Here is a 23,914-nt window from a genome sequence, read left to right as displayed (position 1 = left end):
AACTCCAGTACTTTGGCCACCTCATGCGGCGAGTTGACTCATTGGAAAAGACTCTGATGCTGGGAGGTATTGGGGGCAGAAGGAAAAGGGGACAACAGAGGATGAGGTGGCTGGATGGCATCACCAACTTAATGGACATGAGTTTGAGTGAACTCCAGGAGTTGGTGATGGACAGGGAGGCCTGGTGTGCTGCGATTCATGGGGTCGCAAAGAGTTGGACACGACTGAGTGACTGAACTGAACTGAACTGAAGGCATTCAAAAACAATCATAAATTTCCCAAAATCAGAAAGCCACTCATGGGCCAGGTAATTTGTTGACTCAGAAATGAACTGAGTTTCCCTTTGTTTCCTGTTGGGCTGATCCCAGGACCAGGCACCTGCCACGCCAGCTAGTGAAGGACAATCAAGATGTGGTATGAACCTGCAAACAGTGGGTGTCCTGTTCTTGTCCAAGTATCCAGTCATGAACACACAGAGGGAGAGAGAGAAAAGGCATACAATAAAGAAAGCTGAAACAGCAAAGCTGAAAAAAAGAGACAAAGAGGAAAAAAGAGAGAAAAACATGAGCCATGAAACTTTTTTTGTTAATGTTTAGGCGCTAAGTCAAGACCTCTCATTGTGACACCATGGACCCCACAGGTTTCTCTGTCCATGGTATTCTCCAGGCAAGAATACTGGAGTGGGCCGCCATTTCCTTTTCCAGTGGATCTTCCTGGGTCAGGGATGCAACCTGTATCTCCTGCACTGTCAGGCAGATTCTTTACCACTGCCCTACCAGAAAAGCCTGATCCATGTAAGGAAGAAAAGAAATCAGCATCGACTCTTCCTGAACAATCACAGGAGCCACACTTAGTGCACAGTGAGTATCACACACTGTCCTGGGGAGGAGCTCCAGGTGGGCAAGAGGACGCTGAGCTCACCTCCCCCAGAGGCACATTAGGGGGTCCCACCTCCTGAAAACACACGACACAAGCAGGAAGACTCCTCCATACCAAGGCTGGATAGAACCATCCCCATGGAGCTGGATGAGAAAGGAAGAGAAGCCGTCAGATCAGGACTAGGCCACAGAAGTGCCCCCAGACGAGGAGAAACAGGGGCTCGGAGGTCCTCCCTGGAGAGACCCGTGCACACCACATACTGGGCACTGCAGCCCTGAGATGACCCCGGGAGGTCACAGCCCCGCAGCTGCTGTGAACCCATGGGGACCCACAGGAGGCCGGGGAACCTGACTCCTCTCCTGAGACATGCACCTGCTCCTGCTCCTGGAACAGGCTGAGGAGGCAGCCAGATGTTGTCCAGGACTTGGCCAGTTTACTGGGCAGCCTGTGTGCTCCCCGGCCCACAGACACCACTTCAGTGCCTCTGGATCCAGTTTACTACCCCCAGGGAGAGGGCCACCCATGCTGGGCAGAGTGGGCAGTGTAGGCAGCTGGCAGAGTCGGCTCAGACAGGCAGCACGTCTGGACAGGCCAGGGTGGCCATCAGCTATCAGAGAGGGGCCCAAGGAGCAGTGTTCTGGAAGTATCCTTCTCCATTTCCCTCACAGTAAAGTCCTTTAAAAGCCTATGTGACAAGGACCCCCTGCCCCACCGGCTCTCTGACTTGTCTTCAGCTCCTGTCTCCCCACCTCACTAAACTCCACCCACATCAGCCAACTTGCTGGCCCTAAAATGTTCCATGAACACTCTTCCTTCCTGGAATAAGCATTTTCTCTTCCAGAGAAATGCAGGAATCACTGTCTCTATCTTCAAGGCTATTTTGTAGAAATGAGAAGTTGTATGGGATCAAGGGTAGTTGGCGTCTCTGCCGAATAGTTGTACAGAAATGCAAGATGTTATGTAGAACTATCTCAACAGACACACCCATTTCTAACAGCTGAATTCTCCTGATATCATCCACAGTCTCATTCTCCATGAGACTAACGACTCAAGAATTTACCTCACTTATTGACATTTGTTGATGAAACAATGTCTTTCTAAAGAATGTTCAATAAAGTTTTGCTGAATGACCAGTGAACGAACTCAAAATATGTAAGGATTCATCAAAATGCTAAGCAGGGGCAGAGTAATGAGTAAAATGAGTAAATGAGTAAAATGTGCTGCTTTACAGGAAGCAAAATACAACACCTGATTTTTTTTAATCATTCTTTTAGCTTACCAAGATATGTATGCTAAGTTTCAAAAGAAGTATACAACCTATCAATTAAAGTTTATTTGTCTTTGTAAGTAAACAAATGCACATATTTATCTAGGAAAATCACAAAGTAAATGTACCAAAGGCAAGTATTTTTAATGGGTAAACACAACTGATCTTTATTTTCTATCTGGTTCCTTCTATTTTCCAAATTTTCTATAATTTGGAGGTATTATTTTAATGATCAGAAACAAGAGTTCTTACTTGAAGTCTTTATTGTTTCATGAACTTTTTATTTTTTAAAAGAGAAAGGCAAGCTTTCCAAAGTTCAGACATGCTGGGGTCCAGTACCGGTGGATCCAGGGAATTCGAAGTGGGGACTGAGTCAGCATCTAGGAAAGAACTATTTAATTAGAGATATAAAGACAGATTAGGAAAGAATCGTGTAGTAGGAAAATTAGTGGAGAAAAGAGGCTGAATACCTTGGTTTACGCAGAGAACCAATAAAACTCCGAGACAAGAGTTTACACCACCTACGTAGGCCACAGGCGTCTTCCCAGTCTCCCAAAGGAGTGGAGGCACAAAGTGCCTCCCCGTTCAGATCTTAGAAGCCCAGGCAAAATTAGTAGGCTTGACGAGCCTTCACGCTCCAGATGGGAATTCAGCCAGAAAAGAAGAGAACAAGAAAAGACCACACGCGGGAAACCAGTCTTTCCAGGAATTGGTCCATTTCTTTATTTTCCAGGTTCACTTTTATACTTTTAGTTGTACACAGAGATAAATGTAAGAAACAGAGTCACGCAGGGTCAGCTGCTCCGACCCTTATCTAAAGACAGTGTTCTCAGCATATCTTTGTTCTTACAAGGGTCTTACGTTTGTTTACAATATCTTCTGGAGATCGATTAACATTTTATGGCCCCACCTTTCTTTCTATTGATAAAGGTTAGTCGATCAGAAAACTTGTTTTCCCTTAAGATTACTTAGTCTTAAGACACTGATAAAGTTACATTCTTACATAGCAAGGACACAATGATTTATAACAAAGAAAGAGGAGTACAGTGATCTATAACAAAGAGAAAATTCATTAACTCAAAAGTCTAGTATTGCTAACATCAAAACTACTATATTTCTTTTTCTACATTCCAATTACATTGATTAACATACTCCCAGGTGCCTAAGGATATGGAGGCCTGGCAGCAATCATTAACTCAGTAATGAAACACTTCACCAACATGATTTTTATCTTTAGAAAAACCCTATGCTAACTAAGACTTTCAAAACACTCCAGACCCTCTGTGCTGTTTATGGTTGAGAGATTGTAAACAATCATGTACATAGTAGCAAGAGTGTGGATAATCCTGTCACACAAGCTAGTCTGCCAGCAGAGAGGTTTGACCTGAGACACTCCTTTTATATGCAGGAGATTATTATCTGGAGCTCTAAGTTAATTTTCCAGAGAAAGGTGGTCGGGGATAGCCCCTGTTAATGTCAGAAGACTGTAGTATAACAGACAGATTTTGGTTTCAGGGGTAGATGCTCGAGAATCTCCAGGGGGACCCCTGAGGCTTGATCACGCCTTTGCGTATTGTCAGGCCAACTTCCTCATGACCTTTGCCATGGACGGGATTCCTCACGCTGGCTCCCAGCACAGACACTTCATTTAAGTACCTCCACCAAGTACAAAAATCTTCACCACCCTAGATGCAAGAAATTCTCAAAGAATCTCAGTGAGAGTTGAGAGTCAATATTCTTCAGAGAATGGATACTCAGGGTGACCAACACCACTGAAAGAGAAGGAGGAGGATTCATTTATTAAATCAGTCATGTTGTCATAGAGCATTACTCTATGATGCGGTCAGGATGGGCTAAAACTCCAAATCTACACACACGTCCCTCCTTCTCCCCCAACAAGCACACATGCAGGTGCCTGCTCCATGTGCACACGGCACCTGCACATCCAGTCCCAACATCCACATGTGACATTCACTCCACAGTGACAGGTAGTTTGACTCGTTACAATTTATAAGAGACCACAAGATCAGGCAGTAACGGTAACAGTCATTTCAGACGCAGGTGAAACTTCTGCCCCTAGATGATGGAAAGGTGCACAGTGAACAAATTGGTTGCCCTTTTTCATACACCCATGGTGTATGGGTAAGCAAATGACCACTCCAAAAACACAGAGTGCCTGGAACTTGTCATCTACTGAAGAGCTGCCACAAGCACCTGAATAATCGCACAGCTCAAAGTCAGAATATTCCTTTTTTAATTTATAGTGTATTAAAACAATTGTATTAGTATTACTTCTGTTTTCCTTTTTTTGGCCTTTTTACTTTTCTTTCTGAATTTGTCCTTTTCAGTTCATTAAAAAGTGCACTCTGAGCAATTCCAAGTGCCAGGAGCTGTGCTGTTGACCCAAGCCCACAAAGAGGAGTAAGTCTAGGCATTCACAGCCTATGAAGAAGAACATAGAATTATACTTAAGAGCCCCTAAGTACAGAAAAATAACCTTCCACATTTTTTCTTTTATCATGGCTTTTCTCAGAAGCATGATACAGCTTTACAAGCAATAGGGAGAGTTTTGAGATCCTTCATTGGAAACAAAGGCTTCATTTTACCAATAATTTGTATTCCCTTCTCTCTAAACTCCCTTCCAGCTTCTCCCTGTTTGATCAGTCATCTGTCTCTTCAGTCTTGACATCCTCCTGCAGTAATTAGGCAGCTGGAATCCCATGTTAGTGACTAAGTCAAAGTACGGGAAGTAGGGACCCCACAGTGGATGGATCACTGAAGAACAGATACAACACAGGCGTGAGTCTTTACTCAAGAAAGCAGAAGACCCAGATGATCTTACCTGGGTTTGTCCTGCTAAGGACACAGCAGTCACTCACTGGAGGGTCAGTTAAGCTCATGATCTACTGGTAATTCAGCTTTGTGAGATAACAAGGGTGAAGATGTGGGAGTTGTAACAGGGAAAAAAAGGCCAATGGAGAGATCAATTTGAAAGAAATGGATGATGGTTTGGAGAAAAAATGCCCATTAGGGAGAAAATCCACCAGACACTTAGGGGACACAGTGGAAGCAGGCCCCCTGGGACTTCGTAGCACAGATGTACGTTGGATTTCATGGGCCCATCTTCACAAAAAATATCAACAATACATTTTGTAATTTTGTTAGGTGTAATACGAATGCCTTCTTCCCAGGTGGCTCAGTGTTAAGGATCCACCTGCCAAGCAGGAGACCTGGGTTTGATCCCTAGGATCACAAGATCCACTGGAGAAGGAAATGGCAATCCACTCCAGTATTATTGCCAAGGAAATCCCAAGAACAGAGGAGCCTATTGGGCTATAGCGCATGGGATGGTAGAGAGTCATACAGGACTTAGAGATTAAACAAAAACAACAAAACAAGAATGTAATGCATGATGGAGTCATTATTATATAGTTATTATTAATATAATTATTTTCCTGATGTAAAAAGAATTAAAGATGAAACATGTTCACAAGTCCTTGAATGAACACTGGGCTGCAGACACTGTGCCCTCTGTTTCCTGAGTCTCTCAGCCCTGAGAGGAGGTACACCAGGCACAGGGATCAAGGGCACAAAGTAGTGAATTCACTATGTTTGAACTCGGGATTTTATTGATACTCTGTTCTGGGCTCGAATCACATTTTGGTTGGTCCGAGATGAAGCCCTAGGGGAAAGCTCTGGTGTGAGGTCTGCAGGAAGCCCCTGGTTTACTCCTATGCTGGAAATCAGGACTGTCTTCCAAGAATTAAGCTTTAAAAAGCTTAGTTCCCCTACTGAACTGCCTGCTACAGAAAATAACATATGTGTGAAACATGCAAGTCACTTACGGTAAAAATTCATAGTATCTCCTATTTCTGTTGAGGCCATCAATTGCTTTCATGTCTTCTGGACTCAGTTCAAAGTCAAACACCTGGAAGAAAGGAAAAAATCATGTTAAATCCCCCCAAGAACTGGCATCCCCTGGGGACTGGAGGACTTTCCCACTGGATGGAGACAAGAAGAGGGGACAGGGAAGCCATGTCTGTCTTCAGCTTCCAGGTGAACAAGGCTGGGAGCCTCTGCTGAGTTCTCACCTCTCCTTCCCATACCTTCTCCTTCTCTGTCCATCTCACAAATGTTACAATGCATCAGTCCCTTGTCTTTCTAAGTGAATCACTTGAAAAAACAAACAAATCAAAATCTTTTACCAAGTACAGTGGTTGGACACTCCTGACTCGATACTGAACCTGAGCTAACATTAGACTGATTAACTCTCCTCAACATGCCCTAAGGGTGACAGCATTCAGCTGAAGCAGTGTCAGAAGGAGACTCCTCCATGAAAGCCTATTCAAGAATCTGATATCAAACATACTCATTACCTATAATTGAATCTAAAAAACTTTATGTATATGCCTTTGTGGAGAAAGCTATGAAAAGTGTTTTAGACATTCGAGAACACCTAAATAATTAAAAATTCATATCATAATTTTGAAACAGAAAGCTCAGTTTTATCAAGAAATTCATTTTCTCCAAAGTGATGTAGTGTTTCAGTGCAACATGAACCAAAGACTTAAACACGTATTATTTTGTGGAATTCAATAAAGTGACACTGTTTGAAATTAGAAATAGCTAGTCAAGAGCAGTCAAGATAGCCTTAAAGAAGCAGAATATACCATTCTGAGAAGCAACACTTATTTTATACTTTTCTAACACAGTACAGAAAACTGAATAGTTAAATATAAGGGAGAGGCCAGAAATGTATTTACGAACATTTGATATATAACAGAGTTAGTAGTGAAAATCGGTGGAAAATGTGGACACTTAGATTTCCATTTAAATAAAAAATATATATAGGTAATCATTTTATATCATGTTACAAAATCAGTTCCAGGTGTATTTCAGAGCCAAATTTGAATGCAAACACAAAAACAATTTTTCAGGGGACCATATAATTGACCCTTGACTTGGCCTGAACCATAACTTGCATTGGGCAGTGAAATTTGTCAGAAGAAATGGTGAGTTAGTTCTGAGTCTAGAAATGAAGAGGATTTTTTTCCTACTCCCTAGCTTAGGATCATAATTGGGAAATTAAAAGACACTTGCTCCTTGGAAGAAAAGCTATGACAAACCCTCTGCTGCTGCTATGTCGCTTCAATCATGTCCGACTCTGTGTGACCCCATAGATGGCAGCCCATCAGGCTCCACTGTCCCTGGGATTCTCCAGGCAAGAACACTGGAGTGGGTTGCCATTTCCTTCTCCAATGCATGAAAGTGAAAAGTGAAAGTGAAGTTGCTCAGCCATGTCTGACTCTTAGCAACCCCATGGACTGCAGCCTTCCAGGCTCCTCCATCCACGTGATTTTCCAGGCAAGAGTACTGGAGTGGGGTGCCATTGCCTTCTCCGATGACAAACCTAGACAGCATATTAAAAAGCAGAGACGTCACTTTTCTGATAAAGGTCCATCTAGTCAAAGCTATGGTTTTTTCAGTAGTCATGTATGGATGTGAGAGTTGGACTATAAAGAAAGCTGAGTGCCAAAGAACTGATGCTTTGAACTGTGGTGTTGGAAATGACTCTTGAGAGTCCCTTGGACTGCAAGGAGATAAAACCAGTCAATTGTAAAGGAAATAATTCCTGAACATTCTTTGGAAGGACTGATGCTGAAGCTAAAACTCCAATACTTTGGCCACCTGATGGAAAGAGCTGACTCATTGGATAAGACCCTGATGCTGGGAAAGACTGAAGGCAGGAGGAGAAGGGGAGAACAGAGGATAAGATGGTTGGATGGCATCACCAACTCGATGGACATGAATTTGAGTAAACTCCAGGAGTTGGCAGTGGACAGGAAGCCTGGCATGCTGCGGTGCATGGGGTTGCAAAGAGTCAGACATGACTGAGTAACAAAACTGATTGACTGGCTCGGGATCATAGGGCTGTGCTGAGATAGTTGTCACAGTCTCAGTTCAGTTCAGTCACTCAGTCATGTCTGACTATTTGCGACCCCGTGAATTGCAGCACGCCAGGCCTCCCTGTCCATCACCAGCTCCTGGAGTTCACTCAAACTCACATCCACCAAGTGGGTGATGCCACCCAGCCATCTCATCTTCTGTCATCCCCTTCTCCTCCTGCCCCAATCCCTCCCAGCATCAGAGTTTTTCCCAATGAGTCAACTTTTCGTATCAGGTAGCCAAAGTATTGGAGTTTCAGCTTTAGCATCAGTCCTTTCAATGAACACCCAGGACTGATCTCCTTTAGAATAGACTGGTTGGATCTCCTTGTAGTCCAAGGGATTCTCTCTTACATAAATCACAGCAGGATCCTCTATGACCCACCTCCCAGAATATTGGAAATAAAAGCAAAAATAAATGAATGGGACCTAATTAAAATTAACAAAGGAAACTATAAGCAAGGTGAAAAGACAGCCTTCAGAATGGGAGAAAATAATAGCAAATGAAGCAACTGACAAAGAACTAATCTCAAAAATATACAAGCAAATCCTGCAGCTCAATTCCAGAAAAATGAATGACCCAATCAAAAAAATGGGCCAAAGAACTAAACAGACATTTCTCCAAAGACAGACAAATGGCTAACAAACACATAGAATGATGCTCAACATCACTCATTATCAGAGTGCAAATCAAAACCACAATGAGGTACCATTTCATGCCAGTCAGAATGGCTGCTATCCAAAAGTCTACAAACCACATAGGCTGGAGAAGTTGTGGAAAAAAGGGACTCCTCATACACTGTTGGTGGGAATGAAAACTAGTACAGCCACTATGGAGAAAAGTGTGGAGATTCTTTAAAAAAACAGAAACAGAACTGCCATATGACCCAGCAATCCCACTGCTGGGCATACACACCAAGGAAACCAGAATTGAAATAGACATGTGTACCCTAATGTTCACTGAAGCACTGTTTACAATAGCTAGAACATAGAAGCAACCTAGATGTCCATCAGCAGAGAATAGATAAGAAAGCTGTGGTACATATACACAATGGAATATTACTCAGCCATTAAAAAGAATGCATTTGAATCATTTACAATGAGGTGGGTGAAACTAGAGCCTATTATACACACTGAAGTAAACCATAAAGAAAAACACCAATACAGTATACTAATGCATATATATGGAATTTATATAGATGGTAATGATGACTGTATATGTGAGAGCGCAAAAGTGACACAGATGTAAAGAACAGTCTTTTGGACTCTGTGGGAGAATGTGAGGATGGGATGATTTGAGAGAATAGCATTGAAACATGTATATTATCATAAGTGAAATCGATCGCCAGTCCAGGTTCAATGCATGAGACAGGGTGCTCGGGGCTGGTGCACTGGGGTGACCCTGAGGAATGGGATGGGGAGAGATGTGGGAGGGGGGTTCAGGATGGGGAACACATGTACACCCATGGCTGATTCATGTCAATGTATGGCAAAAACCACCACAGTATTGTAAAGTAACTAGCCTCCAATTAAAATAAATCAATTAATTTAATTTTAAAAAGGAAGTTAAATATCACTGCCATAAATGTGTGCCCCAAAATTCACATCTTGATGGTGTTAGAAAAGGAGTTTTTGAGAGGTGATTAGGACATGATTGTGGAGCCCTCATGAATGAGATTTTTTCAATATCATATAATATAAGAGACTTGGGACAGCTCTGTGGCCCCCTCCACCATGTTAAGGTACAAGGAGAAGCCTGTGACCTGGAGGGGGGCCCTCACTTGACCACACGGGCACCCTGACCTCAGACCTCCAGCTTCAGAACTGTGAGAAACAAATTTCACTTTTTTATCAGTCACTCAGGCTGTAGTATTTTGTTAAAACACACAAAAAGGTCTAAAAAAATCACATAATGCAATTTCATCAATTGAGAACAAAGACAATAAGATATCATTTGTACAATATGACAGAATAAATTGGAGACATAGCACTGGAGTTAAAAATCTCTGTTTTCTGTCCAACCATAACCCTCTCCAGCCATGCTAACTCTCCTGTTGTCACATCAGGTGGAGAAAACCCCCAGGAATACACACAAGCCTTTCATGCATGGGAAAGAGCAGGTAACTCATTTTGACTCAAGGAAAGTCTTGAGAGATGGACACAGAATGCCCCTCATGAAGGATATTCCCTAGAAGCCCTCTGCCCATGGCCCCACTCATCATCACCTGTATGTTCTCTTTGACCCGCTTCTTGTTGAAACTCTTGGTCAGAACCACAACCCCACGTTGTATCTGGTAGCGAAGGGCAACTAGAGCTGGGGTTTGCTTGTGCTTTTGGGCAATGGCACAAAGAACTGGGTCCTCCAAGAGAACGGGGTGGTTCAGGTTCACCCTGGAAGGAAATTCAGAATTGATGAGGAGCTGAGACAAATGAGCTCACTTGTCTTCTCATTTGTCTCAGCTTCTCAAACAGACCAAGAAGGTCCACTGTAGACAGGGCTTCTCAAAGTGTGGTCCATGGACCAACAGCATCAGCATCACTTGGGATCTTGTAAGAAATACAAATTCCATGCCTTAGCTGAAGACAAACTGAATCAGGACCTCAACTGTGTAACCTCCCATTCTGTGTTTACAGGGCTCTGCAGGTGATTCAGATGCATTATTGAGTTGAGACCAGGACTGCCAAACTCACGGATTGTTCTTTAAATCTGAGAGGTTGTTTTTCTTCTATTATCAAGAGCATGAATAGAGAAACAGAAGAAGAAAAAAAAAAAAAAAAACAGGGATCATTTTTAAATTTCACTTTTCTAAGGTACTAATTGAGAAGTCTCAAAATAAGAGACATTTATTTCATCATTATTCTACTATAGATGTTTACAAACATGGTTCATCGAATTTTTTCTAACATGATTGATCTATGAGATACATATTATTATCCTAATTTTAGACATAAGGTAAGAGGCTTGGAACATCTGTTTTTAGAAATGTTTTCCTTGGTTAATAAATAAGTAAATCATGACATAATGCTGTGTCTCTGGTCTCAACTGGGGGACTATATGTAGATTTTAATGCAGACATTTATTACTGATGAGTAGACAAGCTAATTTAATGCGGAAAAACAGCCTGGGTGATGGGATGATAAAAGAGAAGAATTCATTCCATCCCTTCCCGCTCTCCCCCTCCCCGCCCCCGCCTATGAGAGCTATCTGAGCACTGTACAATGTAAACTATTTCATCAAAAATTGAATTTCAGGGGAAATTCCAGTTTTCTTCAATAGGATTCAGTACCATTCTTTTACACGTTGGGATCCCAGAGCACCAAAGGCAACAAGAACGATACCATGTGACTTGCAGAAATCCAACAGTTTGCTCTGATTGAGATAAGGGTGACATTCCACCTGTAGAATGCCCAAAGAGAAGAGTGTCAGATTATATGCAAAGGTAATAGTAACAGGACAGAGAAAGATTAAAAGGTTAAAAAAAATGCTGAGGGAAAAACTGTAACACTAACTGAAAAATTGAAATATCAACAGCAAGAGTGAAATAGAGAAAAGTGTGTTTATATAGTTAATTTTATGATGGAAATGGATGGGAGAACAAGCCCAAGATTGAGTAATCAAAATATGGGCTCTACATCTGAGTAAACGTTTCAGAGTAAATATTTTATCTACTGTTAATATTACCATGAACATTTAATTTCACCCTCTAACCTAGACAGTTTTCATCATCCCCAGCACATTTTTTTGTATTGTGCTCCCTGTTGAAGGCCCATACAGGATGAGACCCCCAAGACTAAGGATTTAGCCGTCAAAACTCCACACAATTTCTTAAGCCAGTCCTACATGATTTGTCTTATTTATTTACTTCCCATTCCATCTTTTCATGGTTTTCCTTCCTATACACGGTTTGCTACAAGGCAGTTTTCCATCCAATTTGTGGTCATGATTTCATCTCAGAAAAATGCCTCTGGGTTCTACCCATAGTTTACCTAGAAGCTTTCCCCACCTTTTCCACCCAAATTTATCAGACAAGGATACCATTCTGGGTTCTATTCACACTATCCAGACAGAGGCTCTGCACTCTAGAATCTTCTGTCCACAAAGGTCGGATGAACAGGAGGGGAGGAAAGACAGACATCAGGCTCCAGTGCAAGAAGGAGGTTGTGAAGAGCAGGAGGGAGAGGAGCCAAGCTGCTCACCTGGTTGCAGACAGGCTTGTACTTGAGCCCTGGCTTGTTCAGGATCTTCTCCAGCTGCTTGTGGTTGAAGTTGGACACCCCGATGGACTTGGTCAGCCCTGCATCCTTACACTTCTCCAGGGCCTGGGAGGGAGGGGTGGTGAACAATTACATGCAATGATAGAGCAAGAATAAATGCTGAGAAACATCGGTAATCACTGTCATCCATCAAGAATTAGCATTGATTATCAAGAAGAAAAAAGTGGGGAAAGTCATGACACAGGAAGAATTACTGTCTCCTCCTTAGAAAAAAACCCTGGAGAAGACATATCACATGGAAGGAAAGAGATACCTGTCTGCACTGTCCCATATTCTCCTCCCTTGTTCTTCTCTGTGAACTTTTCAGCAACAGTTTTCTCCCCACAACCTCAACATCACAACCCTTAGATTCATGAACTGCTGAGTCTGATGGGCCACAGCCCATTCTCACAGGTGGAAGAAATGAAGGAGGTTCCCCCTCTCCTGGCTCCTCCCCTGATTCTCTCCTCCCTGGACTCACCTCCCATGTAAGACAGAGATCCACTGAGTCAAATATCAGTTTTCCATTTTCATCTTTTGGAAATAATTCCTCCCCTGGCTGGAACAGAAGCAGGTGTTTTAGAGATGTTACAAAATAATTTCCCAACACTTGTCCAGGGTGAAAGGCATCAGGAATTAAACATCCATGAGATAGGTTTAAACTTTCTAGATGCTAATATCTGCAAAGTGATTTGTTTGTGGAGTTGTAAGCAGTGTCTTTAGGATGAAGGCTTATTCTAATTTCTTATACTTAATATATGTCAGAAGAAATACAATTTTTCTAGGTCCTAAAAGTGACTCACAGTGATTTCTGTGAATTTTGTCTGTTCCTTGTACTTGTCTATTTTGAAATGCCTCTCTTGATCTAGAACTGGTAGTAAGTTATACGGGCTTTATTTCCAGCATAAATATTGCAATCACTTTCTTTTCCCTCTGAGGATCAGATGCCATAGGGCAGGCATATGAACAAGCAAGGCTCAAGTTAGGTGGATATGGAATGTGGAAGATCCAGACAAGCTCTCAAATTCATGACCATGAGCCTTGAACAGCCCCAAGGCCATATTTGCCACCAATGGAAAATGTTCAGTAAACATACAGCATACCATGAGCAAAGCCATGATAAGGGATAGAAATTAGGAGACGTTTCTGAAGAGTACTGAAACTCTTAAAATATGTCTGTGACTGGGACTTGCCATCCACCTAGTCCACTAAGCGATTTTGCATCAGAAGACTTGAGTTGATTTCTACAACTTGAAATCAAGAATTCTAAGTAAACTGTTCATATTGGCTAAGTGCAATTTACAAACATCATCCTGAAGACAGGCAAGAGTGTAGGCAAGGTCTTCCAAGTCCCTATAAAGGTATGAGGTTTAGACGCACCCAGAGGGAGCACTACCAAATCTGCTCAACTTAAAAGGATGAAAGACAAGATAAACTCATCATGTTCAATGTAAGGCAGTGTCATGCTCACCACGGCTGCACCAAACTCTTGGTTCATGAAATCCCCAGAGACTCAGGAGTCATAACCAGGACTGTGTGCAGAACTGGCTTATTTCTCAAGCTCTTCAGGCAGAAAAACTCAGATTATTTAATACCTTTCCCTGGGAGTCTTGTAAGGGATTCAAAGAAACTCAGTAAAAAGATGATCACAAAAGATTATTTGGGGGATTCTACTCTAGTGTAATCATCCCTTCAATCTACTAAAAAAAATCTTTATCCAACCATCCAAGCAAGTTGATGCACATTCTAACACAAGATACAAAATGATGTGAGCGCAGAAAGTTCTAACCTTCAGAGCCACTGGAATATGAATAATATAGAGATCAACATAGTCCAGTTGAAGATTTTTCAGTGATTTTTCCAAGGCTGGTCGGACCAACTCTGGTCGAAGGGAAGTTAACCAAAGCTGCAGAGGTTAAAGAATGAAAGTTGTATTAATAACACTTTAGGTAACTTTTTTTCCTTACCACTTGGCTTGTGGGATATTACTACCTTGACCAAGGATACATCTGGGCTCATGGCATTAAAGCACCAACTCTTAACCACTGAACCATGAGGGAACTCTAATACTTCAGGAATGTATGTAAGAATAGTTCACCAAACAATTATTCACCGAAAAATGATCCTATTATATAACTGTCACCTGGGCAAAATCACTTGCACACATCTATACACACTCAACACACAGCACCTTTGAGGTGTAGAATATGTCTTCTCTCTTCACAGTGCCATCTGCGATCTTGCTTCGAATGGCCTGGCCAACTTGCTCTTCATTTTGGTACACATGAGCACAGTCAATATGGCGGAACCCAACCTCGATAGCAAATTTGGTGATTTCCAGAGCTTCCCTCTTAGCAGCCTACATAAGCAATAACGTAGAAGTTTAATATCTACATGATCAAGAGATTGCTAAGGCACAAGATTGATCTTCCTAAGAATCAACATTTCTTTGTGTTTATGGTTCATTCTGCAAGTGTTGTGATGAATTCATGATAGTTTCTCTGAATGTTCCCAGCCAGAGATTAAATGGGTATCAAGGAACACTTCAATCCCAGATGGCCAGTGGTTGATCACAGGCCTCAGAGGACCCCAAGACAACCTCCAGGTTCAGTGGTTTGCTGGAAGACCCAAAGAACTCAGCATAAAGTTGTAGTCATGGATAAGATTTATACCGTGAGATGTTTGAGGCAAAATCAACAAAGGTGTAAAATCCCTGGTAAGAGCATCAAGAATCATGTGAAAGCTTCTAAGACTTCTGTCTACCAATGAAGCCACACAGAATACAAATAAAAAGCATATATATTGAATAAAGTGATGTTTTCATATAAGTATACATTGCTAATGATTACCACAATCAACCTAGGCAACAGATCCATCACCTCACATACTTAAATTTACAGCATGTTTGTAAGAAAATTTAAGGTCTAGTTTCTACAAAATCTCAAGATATAGCCCATTGTCTTTAATTATAATCACCGTGCTATACATCAAGTGTTCAGACATTCATTTTAGTACTGAAAGTCTGTACTATTGACCAACATCTTTTCATTTTTCCTAGACTTGTCCCCAGCTTCTGGTCACAATACCCTACTCTTTCTCCTATGAGTTCCACTGTTTTAGATTCCACCTATAAGGAGATCATACAGTAACTGTCTATTTATGGCTTATTACACTTAGCTTAAAGTTAGTTCATCTGTGTGGTTTGAAATGATGGGATTAATTTCATTTTTCATATTGAATAATATTCCATTTCTTTTTATGTGATTCAGACTCATTCCTGTTTCAAGGAAGTAGATAGTTGGTGTAGCTTCTCTCTGTTAGAGTTAGTCCTGGATTTTCTTAAATGCTCAGCCATTTGTGTGTTTACCAGGGAATGAACCCAGTGAGCTTCAGTAACAGCCTGGACTCTTCCCTCCCCTCACACCAATTTGTACTACAAAGTACTGTCTTCTGTCTCCAAATGCGTCTAATTAGTTCCATCGGTTTTATAGATGAAAAACATGAGGCTCAACGTTTAAGGACCAGTCCATTGTCACAACTACATACTATAAACACAAGATGGATAGCAAATTTTCTGGCTTACAGCATAGACTTGTCCACTAGCTCCTCTCTTATACCTCAGCACTGAAAACAATATTTAAATAAAAGCACAACACAAAGATGCATTACAAAACCTGGCCTGTAAGATTGCATATTATCACCTCAAATGATACTATAGTTCCCATCAGAAGTTTCCAAGCAGAAACAGAAGCACAGGGCAAAACACAGCTGAAGTTTTTCTGCCCTGGCACCTACCAGGCAGCCCACAGTAGAAAAACAATTTTCTCCCATTATTTTTCTGTCACCTCATCTTCAGGACCTTCCACCTAAAAAGTTTTCTGGGTCATATCTTTTTGGAAGGAGGAAAGAGTTCTTGAAATAATAAAATCTACAGAGAAACCCCACCATTGCAATCATCCTTAAAGCAAAGCAGCTGACCGTAAGTGTTCTCCACAGCCAAGTCTCACCTCTTCTGCCAAGCTGGGAAAGAGATGGAAACTGGAAGGAAACCCAGAGTAATCTGCGGGTGAGCACAGCTTCAGACCCTGATGCAGAGTGGAGATTCGATGCTCTTTCTCCTTTCACAGGGCATGGTTCTAACCTGGTTAGTGGAACCACGTCACCCTCCCAGAGTCACACAGGAGCTCAGTGCTTGACAACCCAAGTCCCTTTCGCTCATGTCACATCCACTACTATTTATATCTCAACCCCAAACCACTACTGTTACCTCTGGAGGTGCATAGGTTCCAAATCCCAGGACAGGAATGAAGTGGCCATCATTAAGCTTCACCTTCTGGCTTTTGGGATCCATTGCCTGTTGTTCCTCTGAGTAAGCAGATTGATTTTTTCTTCTGCCTTCAGAGGTTATAAATAACAAGAAGGTAACACCCCAGCTGCACTGTCCATTGTTAGCAGATGCATTGCAGGAGAAGTGTGATTAAACTAATGCCCGTGGAGTCAGAGAGTTAACTTGTTTGATTTTTTTATCAGTATAACCTAAAGTTTTATATAAAGTGAGATTGGCTGAGCAATTAATGACCATTAGTTAAACTAGAAATTTCCACACTCCAGTTTTTTATATTTTCTATTATAGGCCCAATCTCAAACATAAACTGAGACAATTGTCTTACAGTACAAACAGCACACATACACATATCACAAAATGTAAAGTGATAACAGCATTTTTGAAAATGTTATCCCTTAATGAAGAATCAAAACTTCAAGTGAAAGTAAATTTTCCTTTTTACATTTCCCACCAGCAAAATTATTTTGCTTTACAGACCTGACTGTGGTGAAATCCTGAACAGGATACCTAAACCAGACATTTTGGAAAAGTATTTATTAGAGGTTAATTATTAATAGCTTTAGGATACCATGTGCAGTGTGCAAAGAGAACGTTGTACTTAGTTATATAACTTTTACAGTATGCTTGCTTTCCAGGTGGCCCTAGTGGTAAAGAACCTGGCTGCCAATGCAGGAGATGTACAGTTTCAATCACTGGGTTCAATCCCTGGGTTGGGAAGATCCCCTGAAGGAGGGCATGGCAACCCACTCCAGTATTCTTGCCTGGGGAATCCCATGAACAGAGGAGTCTGGTGGGCTGCAGTCCATGGGGTTGCAAAGAGTTGGATGGGACTAAAACAGCTTAGCACACACCCAGAGTACTTTCATAATGTAACTGATACATACTTTACATAATTTACTAACTTGTTGAACATTATTCATAAAAGAAAATGCAAGAAACTACATGTATGTTAGTCGCTCAGTTGTGTCCGACTCTTTGCGACCCATGGGGTGTAGCCCACCAGGCTCCTCCAGCCATGGGATTTTCCAGGTAAAAATTCTGGAGTAGTTTGCTATTTCCTTCACCAGGGGATCTTCCTGACCCAGGGATCAAACCCGAGTCTCCTGCATAAGCTACATAAATTATAACAAATTTGGAAAGAGTAAGGGAAATTGTGATGTACTGATATGTGGGGCTGTGGTGAAGTTAAATAAAATTTAACATATATAGTGATGTCAGCAAAATGGTGAAGTAAGATGACTGAATTCTCCCTTGGAAAGGCTAGAAAAGAAAGAGAAAGCAGCTGAAAAACCTAGTAAGATCTCTGGAAAACACTCAAAGATCTACAGCAACAAAGTGAACACACAATTAGGAAAAATCCAGAACAGAATGGTAGGAAATTTCATCGTGTATTACTCACCTGTACCCTCCTCCTGCCTGGGACAGTGCACTCTTGATCAGCCCCCAGTTGCTTCCCTCAATCCAGAGTGATCAAAGAAAACCAACTGTGCAATGTTCCAACCAACTTGGGGGCTGCCTGGGAACTGGTGCCTGTTCCACTTAACTCTAAGCTTAAAATGAAGAGCAGCTGGAATGGCTATTGCTGCTGCAGGGGAACTATATATATATATATATACATACATACACACAGAGCCAAGGACAAAGGAATAAGGGTGGAGCCATAGACTAGACCATGTATTGATAAAACCCTGAGTAGAACTGGGGTGTGGATTTGGGAGCCATAAGTCATTCAAAAACAGTCATAAGTTCACTGGACTCAGAAAGCCACCCATGGGCCAGGCAAGACGCTGACTCAGAAATGAACTGAGTCACCCTTAGCTTTCCTGTTGGGATGAAAGGACAAGGAGAATGCCAGGCAAATAGTGAAAGCCAGTCAGGACAGGGAACAAGATCTACCAAGAGTATTTGCCTGCTGTTTCAGGTAGCCAATTATGAACACACACAAACACACACACACACACAAACACACACACACACACACACACACACACACACAGGAACACACACATATCTGGACAGGGCAGGGAGGCCAGACGGGCCTGAGGAGCAGGGTCTGGGGCTCTGACGGTGTGCCAAGGCTGCAACACAGGCACGGCCGCCCACCTCAGGAGCTGCTCCAGCATGCCTCCCTGCAGCTTGCCACCCTCTGGGGCAAAGGTGCCAGAGTGGGGGGGGGGGGGGGGGTGCACACTTACAAGAGGTGGAACCAGTCTGGACCCAACCCTTAGAGTTCTGCTCCAGCATCTTGGGACCCGCCTGGCCCAGTAGGGTGGGGACAGCCACTGAGCGCAGGAGAAGCCTTTGCTCACACTGGGCTCTGGCTCTAGTCTTCCCCTCCCCGTCCCACTGAGGTGACAGTTGCCAGCACGCCATGGGAAGGGGTGACCCTGCCCACCTCAGCTCCAGCTCTGCCCCAAAGCCTCTAGGCACACAGACTGCACAGGGACACAGCCACACAAGGACAGCCCAAAAAAACCAGGACAGGTAACTTTTTCACCTAATTTCATAGAGACAGAGGATGTTAAACAAAATGAGAAGACAGAGAAATCTGTTTCAAATGAAACAATTTAAAAAAAACCTGAAAAAATCTGCTAATAAGATAGATATTAATAATTTACCAGAATTCAGAACAGTAATAAGAATGTTAGTCTAACTAGGGAATAGAACATACTAACATTCACATGATAGGGGTTCCAGAAAGAGAAGGAAAAGGGGCAGAAAATGCATCTGATGAAAATATGGCTAAAATTTTCTGAACCTGGGACTTCCCTGATGGTCCAGTGGTGAGGATTCTGTGCTTCCACTGGAGGGGGCACAAGTTCTGAAACTGGTCAGAGAACTACTTAGCAAAGATGATTAAAACCATAAGATGGGGATGTTCCTGGATAACCTGGTCACCCTGGTGTAATCACAAACTCCTTATACGTGGGACCTGGGAGGGTTGTAGTCAAAGAGAAGGTGGGAAGATAGGAGCATTAGATAAGAGACTTGAAGACACTATGCGCTGTCTCTGAGATGGCAGGAGAGTCTACTAGACCAAGAATGGAGGGAGTGTTTTGCTGTTCAGTCCCTCAGTGGTGTCCAGCTCTACCACAGCATGGACTGCAGCATGCCAGACACTTCTGCCCTTCACTGTCTCCCAGAGTTTGCTCAAACTCATGTCCAGCGAGTTCGTGATACCATCTAAACACCTCATCCTCCATCACCGTCTTCTCCTCTTTTTCTTAATCATTCCCCACATCACAGTTTATTCCAATGAGTTGCCTCCTCTGGTCAGATGACCAAAGTATTGGAGCTTCAGCTTCAGCATTAGTCCTTCCAATGAATATTCAGTGTTGATTTCCTTTAGGATTGACTGGTTTGATCCCCTGCTGACCAAGGAATTCTCAAGAGCCTTCTCTGGGACCACAGTTTGAAAACATCAATTCTTCCGCACTCAGCCTTCTTTATGGGCCAACTCTCACATCCATACATGACTACCGGAAAAACCAGAGCTTTGACTGTACAGAACTGTGTCAGAAAAATGATATCTCTCCTTTTTAATATGCTGCAAAGGTTTGTCATAGTTTTTCTTCCAAGGAGCTTTTAATTTTATGGCTAAGGTCAGCATCCTCAGTGATTTTGGAGCCCAAGAAAATAAAATCTGTCATTGTTTCCATTGTTTCCCCATCTATTTGCCATGAAGTGATGGGACCAGATGCCATGATCTTAGTTTTTTGAATGTTGAGTTTCATGTTGGCTTTTTTACTCTCCTATTTCAACTTATCAAAAGGCTCTTTAGTTCCTCTTCCCTTTCTGCCATAAGGGTGGCATCATCTGCATACATGCTGCTGCTGCTGCTAAGTCACTTCAGTTGTGTCCGACTCTGTGTGACCCCATAGATGGCAGCCCACCAGGCTCCCCCATCCCTCAGATTCTCCAGGCAAGAACACTGGAGTGGGTTGCCATTTCCTTCTCCAATGCATAAAAGTGAAAAGTGAAAGTGAAGTCTCTCAGTCGTGTCCAACTCTTAGCAACCCCATGGACCACAGGGACTTCAGGCTCCTCCGTCCATGGGATTTTCCAGGCAAGTGCATACATGTGGTTATTGATATTTCTCCCCAAATCTTGTTTCCAGCTTGTGATTCATCCAGCTTGGCATTTTGTAGGATGTACTCTGCATGTAATATAGATTGGCATGGTGACAACATATAACCTTGATGTGCCTCTTTCCCAATTTTGAACCACTCTGTCATTCCATATCCAATTCTAACTGTTGCTTCTTGGCCTGCATACAGGTTTCTCAGGAGGCAGGTAAGGTGGTCTGGTATTGCCAACTCTTTAAGATGTATCCACAATTTGTTGTGATCCATACTGTCAAAGGCATGAGCCTAGTCAATAAAGCAGAAAAAGATGTTTTTCAGGAATTATTTTGCATTTTCTGTGATCAAATTGATGTTGGCAATTTGATCTCTGGTTCCTCTACCTTTTCCAAATCCAACTTGTATATCTGCTATTGAAGATTAACTAGAAGGATCTTTAGCATTACCTTGGTAGCCTGTGAGACGAGCACAATTATGTGGTAGTTTGAATATTGTTTGGCACTGCCCTTCTTTGGGATTAGAAAGAAAACTGACCTTGTCCACTGCTGAGTTTTCCAAATTAGCTGCCATATTGAGTGCAACACTTTAACAACATCATCCCTTAGCATTTGAAATAACTCAGCTGGAAATCTTTCACCTCCAATAACTTTGTTCATAGTAATACTTCCTAAGGCCCACTTGACTTCACACTCCAGGATGTCTGGCTCTAGGTGAGTGAACATACCACCCTGGTTATACAGGTCATTAAAACGTTTTTTGTACAATTTTTCTGTGTATTCTTGCCACTTTTTTCTTAATCTCCTCTGCTTATGTTAGATTTTTTTTAACTTTACAATATTGTATTGCTTTTGCCATACATCAACATGAATCCACCACGGGTGTACACGTGTTCCCCATCCTGAACCCCCCTCCCACCTCCCTCCCCATACCATCCCTCTGGGTCATCCCAGTGCACCAGCCACAAGCATCCTGTATCCTGCATCGAACCTGGACTGGCGATTCGTTTCTTATATGATATTGTACATGATTCAATGCCACTCTCCCAAATCATCCCACCCTCTCCCTCTCCCACAGAGTCCAAAAGCCTGTTCTAAACATCTGTGTCTCTTTTTCTCTCTTGCATACAGAAAAGTTATGACCAACCTAGACAACATATTCAAAAGCAGAGACATTACTTTGCCAACAAAAGTCCGTCTAGTCACGGTTATGGTTTTTTCAGTGGTCATGTATGGATGTGAAAGTTGGACTGTGAAGAAGGCTGAGCGCTGAAGAATTGATGCTTTTGAACTGCGGTGTTGAAGAAGTCTCCTGAGAGTCCCTTGGACTGCAAGGATATCCAACCAGTCCATTCTGAAGGAGATCAGCCCTGGGATTTCTTTGGAAGGACTGATGCTAAAGCTGAAACTCCAGTACTTTGGCCACCTGATGCGAAGTGTTGACTCATTGGAAAAGACTCTGATGCTGGGAGGGATTGGGGGCAGGAGGAGAGGGGGATGACAGAGGATGAGATGGCTGGATGGCATCACTGACTCGATGGACATGAGTCTGAGTGAACTCCGGGAGTTGGTGATGGGCAGGGAGGCCTGGTGTGCTGCGATTCATGGGGTCACAAAGAGTCGGACACAACTGAGCAACTGAACTGAACTGAACTGATACAGGGTTATCGTTACCATCTTTCTAAATTCCATATATATGCATTAATATACTGTACTGGTGTTTTACTTTCTGGCTTACTTCACTCTGTATGATAGGCTCCAGTTTCATCCACTTCATTAGAACTGATTCAAATATATTATTTTTAATGGCTGAGTAATACTCCATTGTGTATATGTACCACAGCTTTCTTATCCATTCATCTGCTGATGGACATTCAGGTTGCTTCCATGTCCTGGCTATTATAAACAGTGCTGCAATGAACATTGGGGTACACATGTCTCTTTCAATTCTGGTTTCCTCCGTGTGTATGCCCAGAAGTGGGATTGCTGGGTCATAAGGCAGTTCACACTGTTCTCCATAGTGGCTGTACTAGTTTGCATTCCTACCAACAGTGTAAGAGGGTTCCCTTTTCTCCACACCCTCTCCAGCATTTATTGCTTGTAGACTTTTGGATCGCAGCCATTCTGACTGGTGTGAAATGATACCTCATTGTGGTTTTGATTTGCATTTCTCTGATAATGAGTGATGTTGAGCATCTTTTCATGTGTTTGTTAGCCATCTGTATGTCTTCTTTGGAGAAACGCCTGTTTAGTTCTTTGGCCCATTTTTTGATTGGGTTGTTTATTTTTCTGGAATTGAGCTGCATGAGTTGCTTGTATATTTTTAGATTAGTTGTTTGTCAGTTGCTTCATTTGCTATTATTTTCTCCCATTCCGAAGGCTGTCTTTTCACCTTGCTTATAGTTTCCTTTGTTGTGCAGAAGCTTTTAAGTTTAACTAGGTCCATTCATTTATTTTTGCTTTTATTTCCAATATTCTGGGAGGTGGGTCATAGAGGATCCTGCTGTGATTTATGTCAGAGAGTGTTTTGCCTATGTTCTCCTCTAGGAGTTTTATAGTTTCTGGTCTTACATTTAGATCTTTAATCCATTTTGAGTTTATTTTTGTGTATTGTGTTAGAAAGTATTCTAGTTTCATTCTTTTACAAGTGGTTGACCAGTTTTTGCAGCACCACTTGTTAAAGAGATTGTCTTTTCTCCATTGCATAGTCTTGCTTCCTTTGTCAAAGATAAGGTGTCCATAGGTGCGTGGATTTATCTCTGGGCTTTCTATTTTGTTCCCTTGATTTATATTTCTGTCTTTGTGCCAGTACCATACAATGGCACCCCACTCCAGTACTCTTGCCTGGAAAATCCCATGGATGGAGGAGCCTGGTAGGCTGCAGTCCATGGGGTCGCTAAGAGTCAGACACAACTGAGCGACTTCACTTTCCCTTTTCACTTTCATGCATTGGAGAATGAAATGGCAACCCACTCCAGTGTTCTTGCCGGGAGAATCCCATGGACGGTGGAGCCTGGTGGGCTGCCGTCTATGGGGTTGCACAGAGTCGGACACGACTGAAGCAATTTAGCAGCAGCAGCAGTAGCATACTATCTTGATGACTGTGGCTTTGTAGTATAGCCTAAAGTCAGGCACGTTGATTCTTC

General features: G+C 42.4%; 1 protein-coding gene across 1 annotated transcript; it reads right to left on the bottom strand.

The window, feature by feature from the left end:
• Positions 1–3,875: 3,875 nt before the first annotated feature.
• LOC138416994 (prostaglandin F synthase 1-like) lies at positions 3,876–16,696 on the bottom strand. The gene is made up of 9 exons (XM_069546554.1): positions 16,613–16,696; positions 14,537–14,704; positions 14,135–14,251; positions 12,827–12,904; positions 12,289–12,411; positions 11,379–11,488; positions 10,317–10,482; positions 5,992–6,074; positions 3,876–3,918 (listed from the first exon to the last, which is right to left on the bottom strand). The coding sequence occupies exons 1-9, from the start codon at positions 16,694–16,696 to the stop codon at positions 3,876–3,878; spliced, it is 972 nt and encodes a 323-aa protein (XP_069402655.1).
• Between the last annotated feature and the right edge of the window lie 7,218 nt (positions 16,697–23,914).

The sequence above is a fragment of the Ovis canadensis genome, chromosome 13, assembly GCF_042477335.2.
Source record: "Ovis canadensis isolate MfBH-ARS-UI-01 breed Bighorn chromosome 13, ARS-UI_OviCan_v2, whole genome shotgun sequence".
Taxonomy (NCBI): Eukaryota; Metazoa; Chordata; class Mammalia; order Artiodactyla; family Bovidae; genus Ovis; species Ovis canadensis.
The sequence above is the reverse complement of the archived record's forward strand: the minus strand, read 5'-3'. Positions and strand labels throughout refer to the sequence as shown.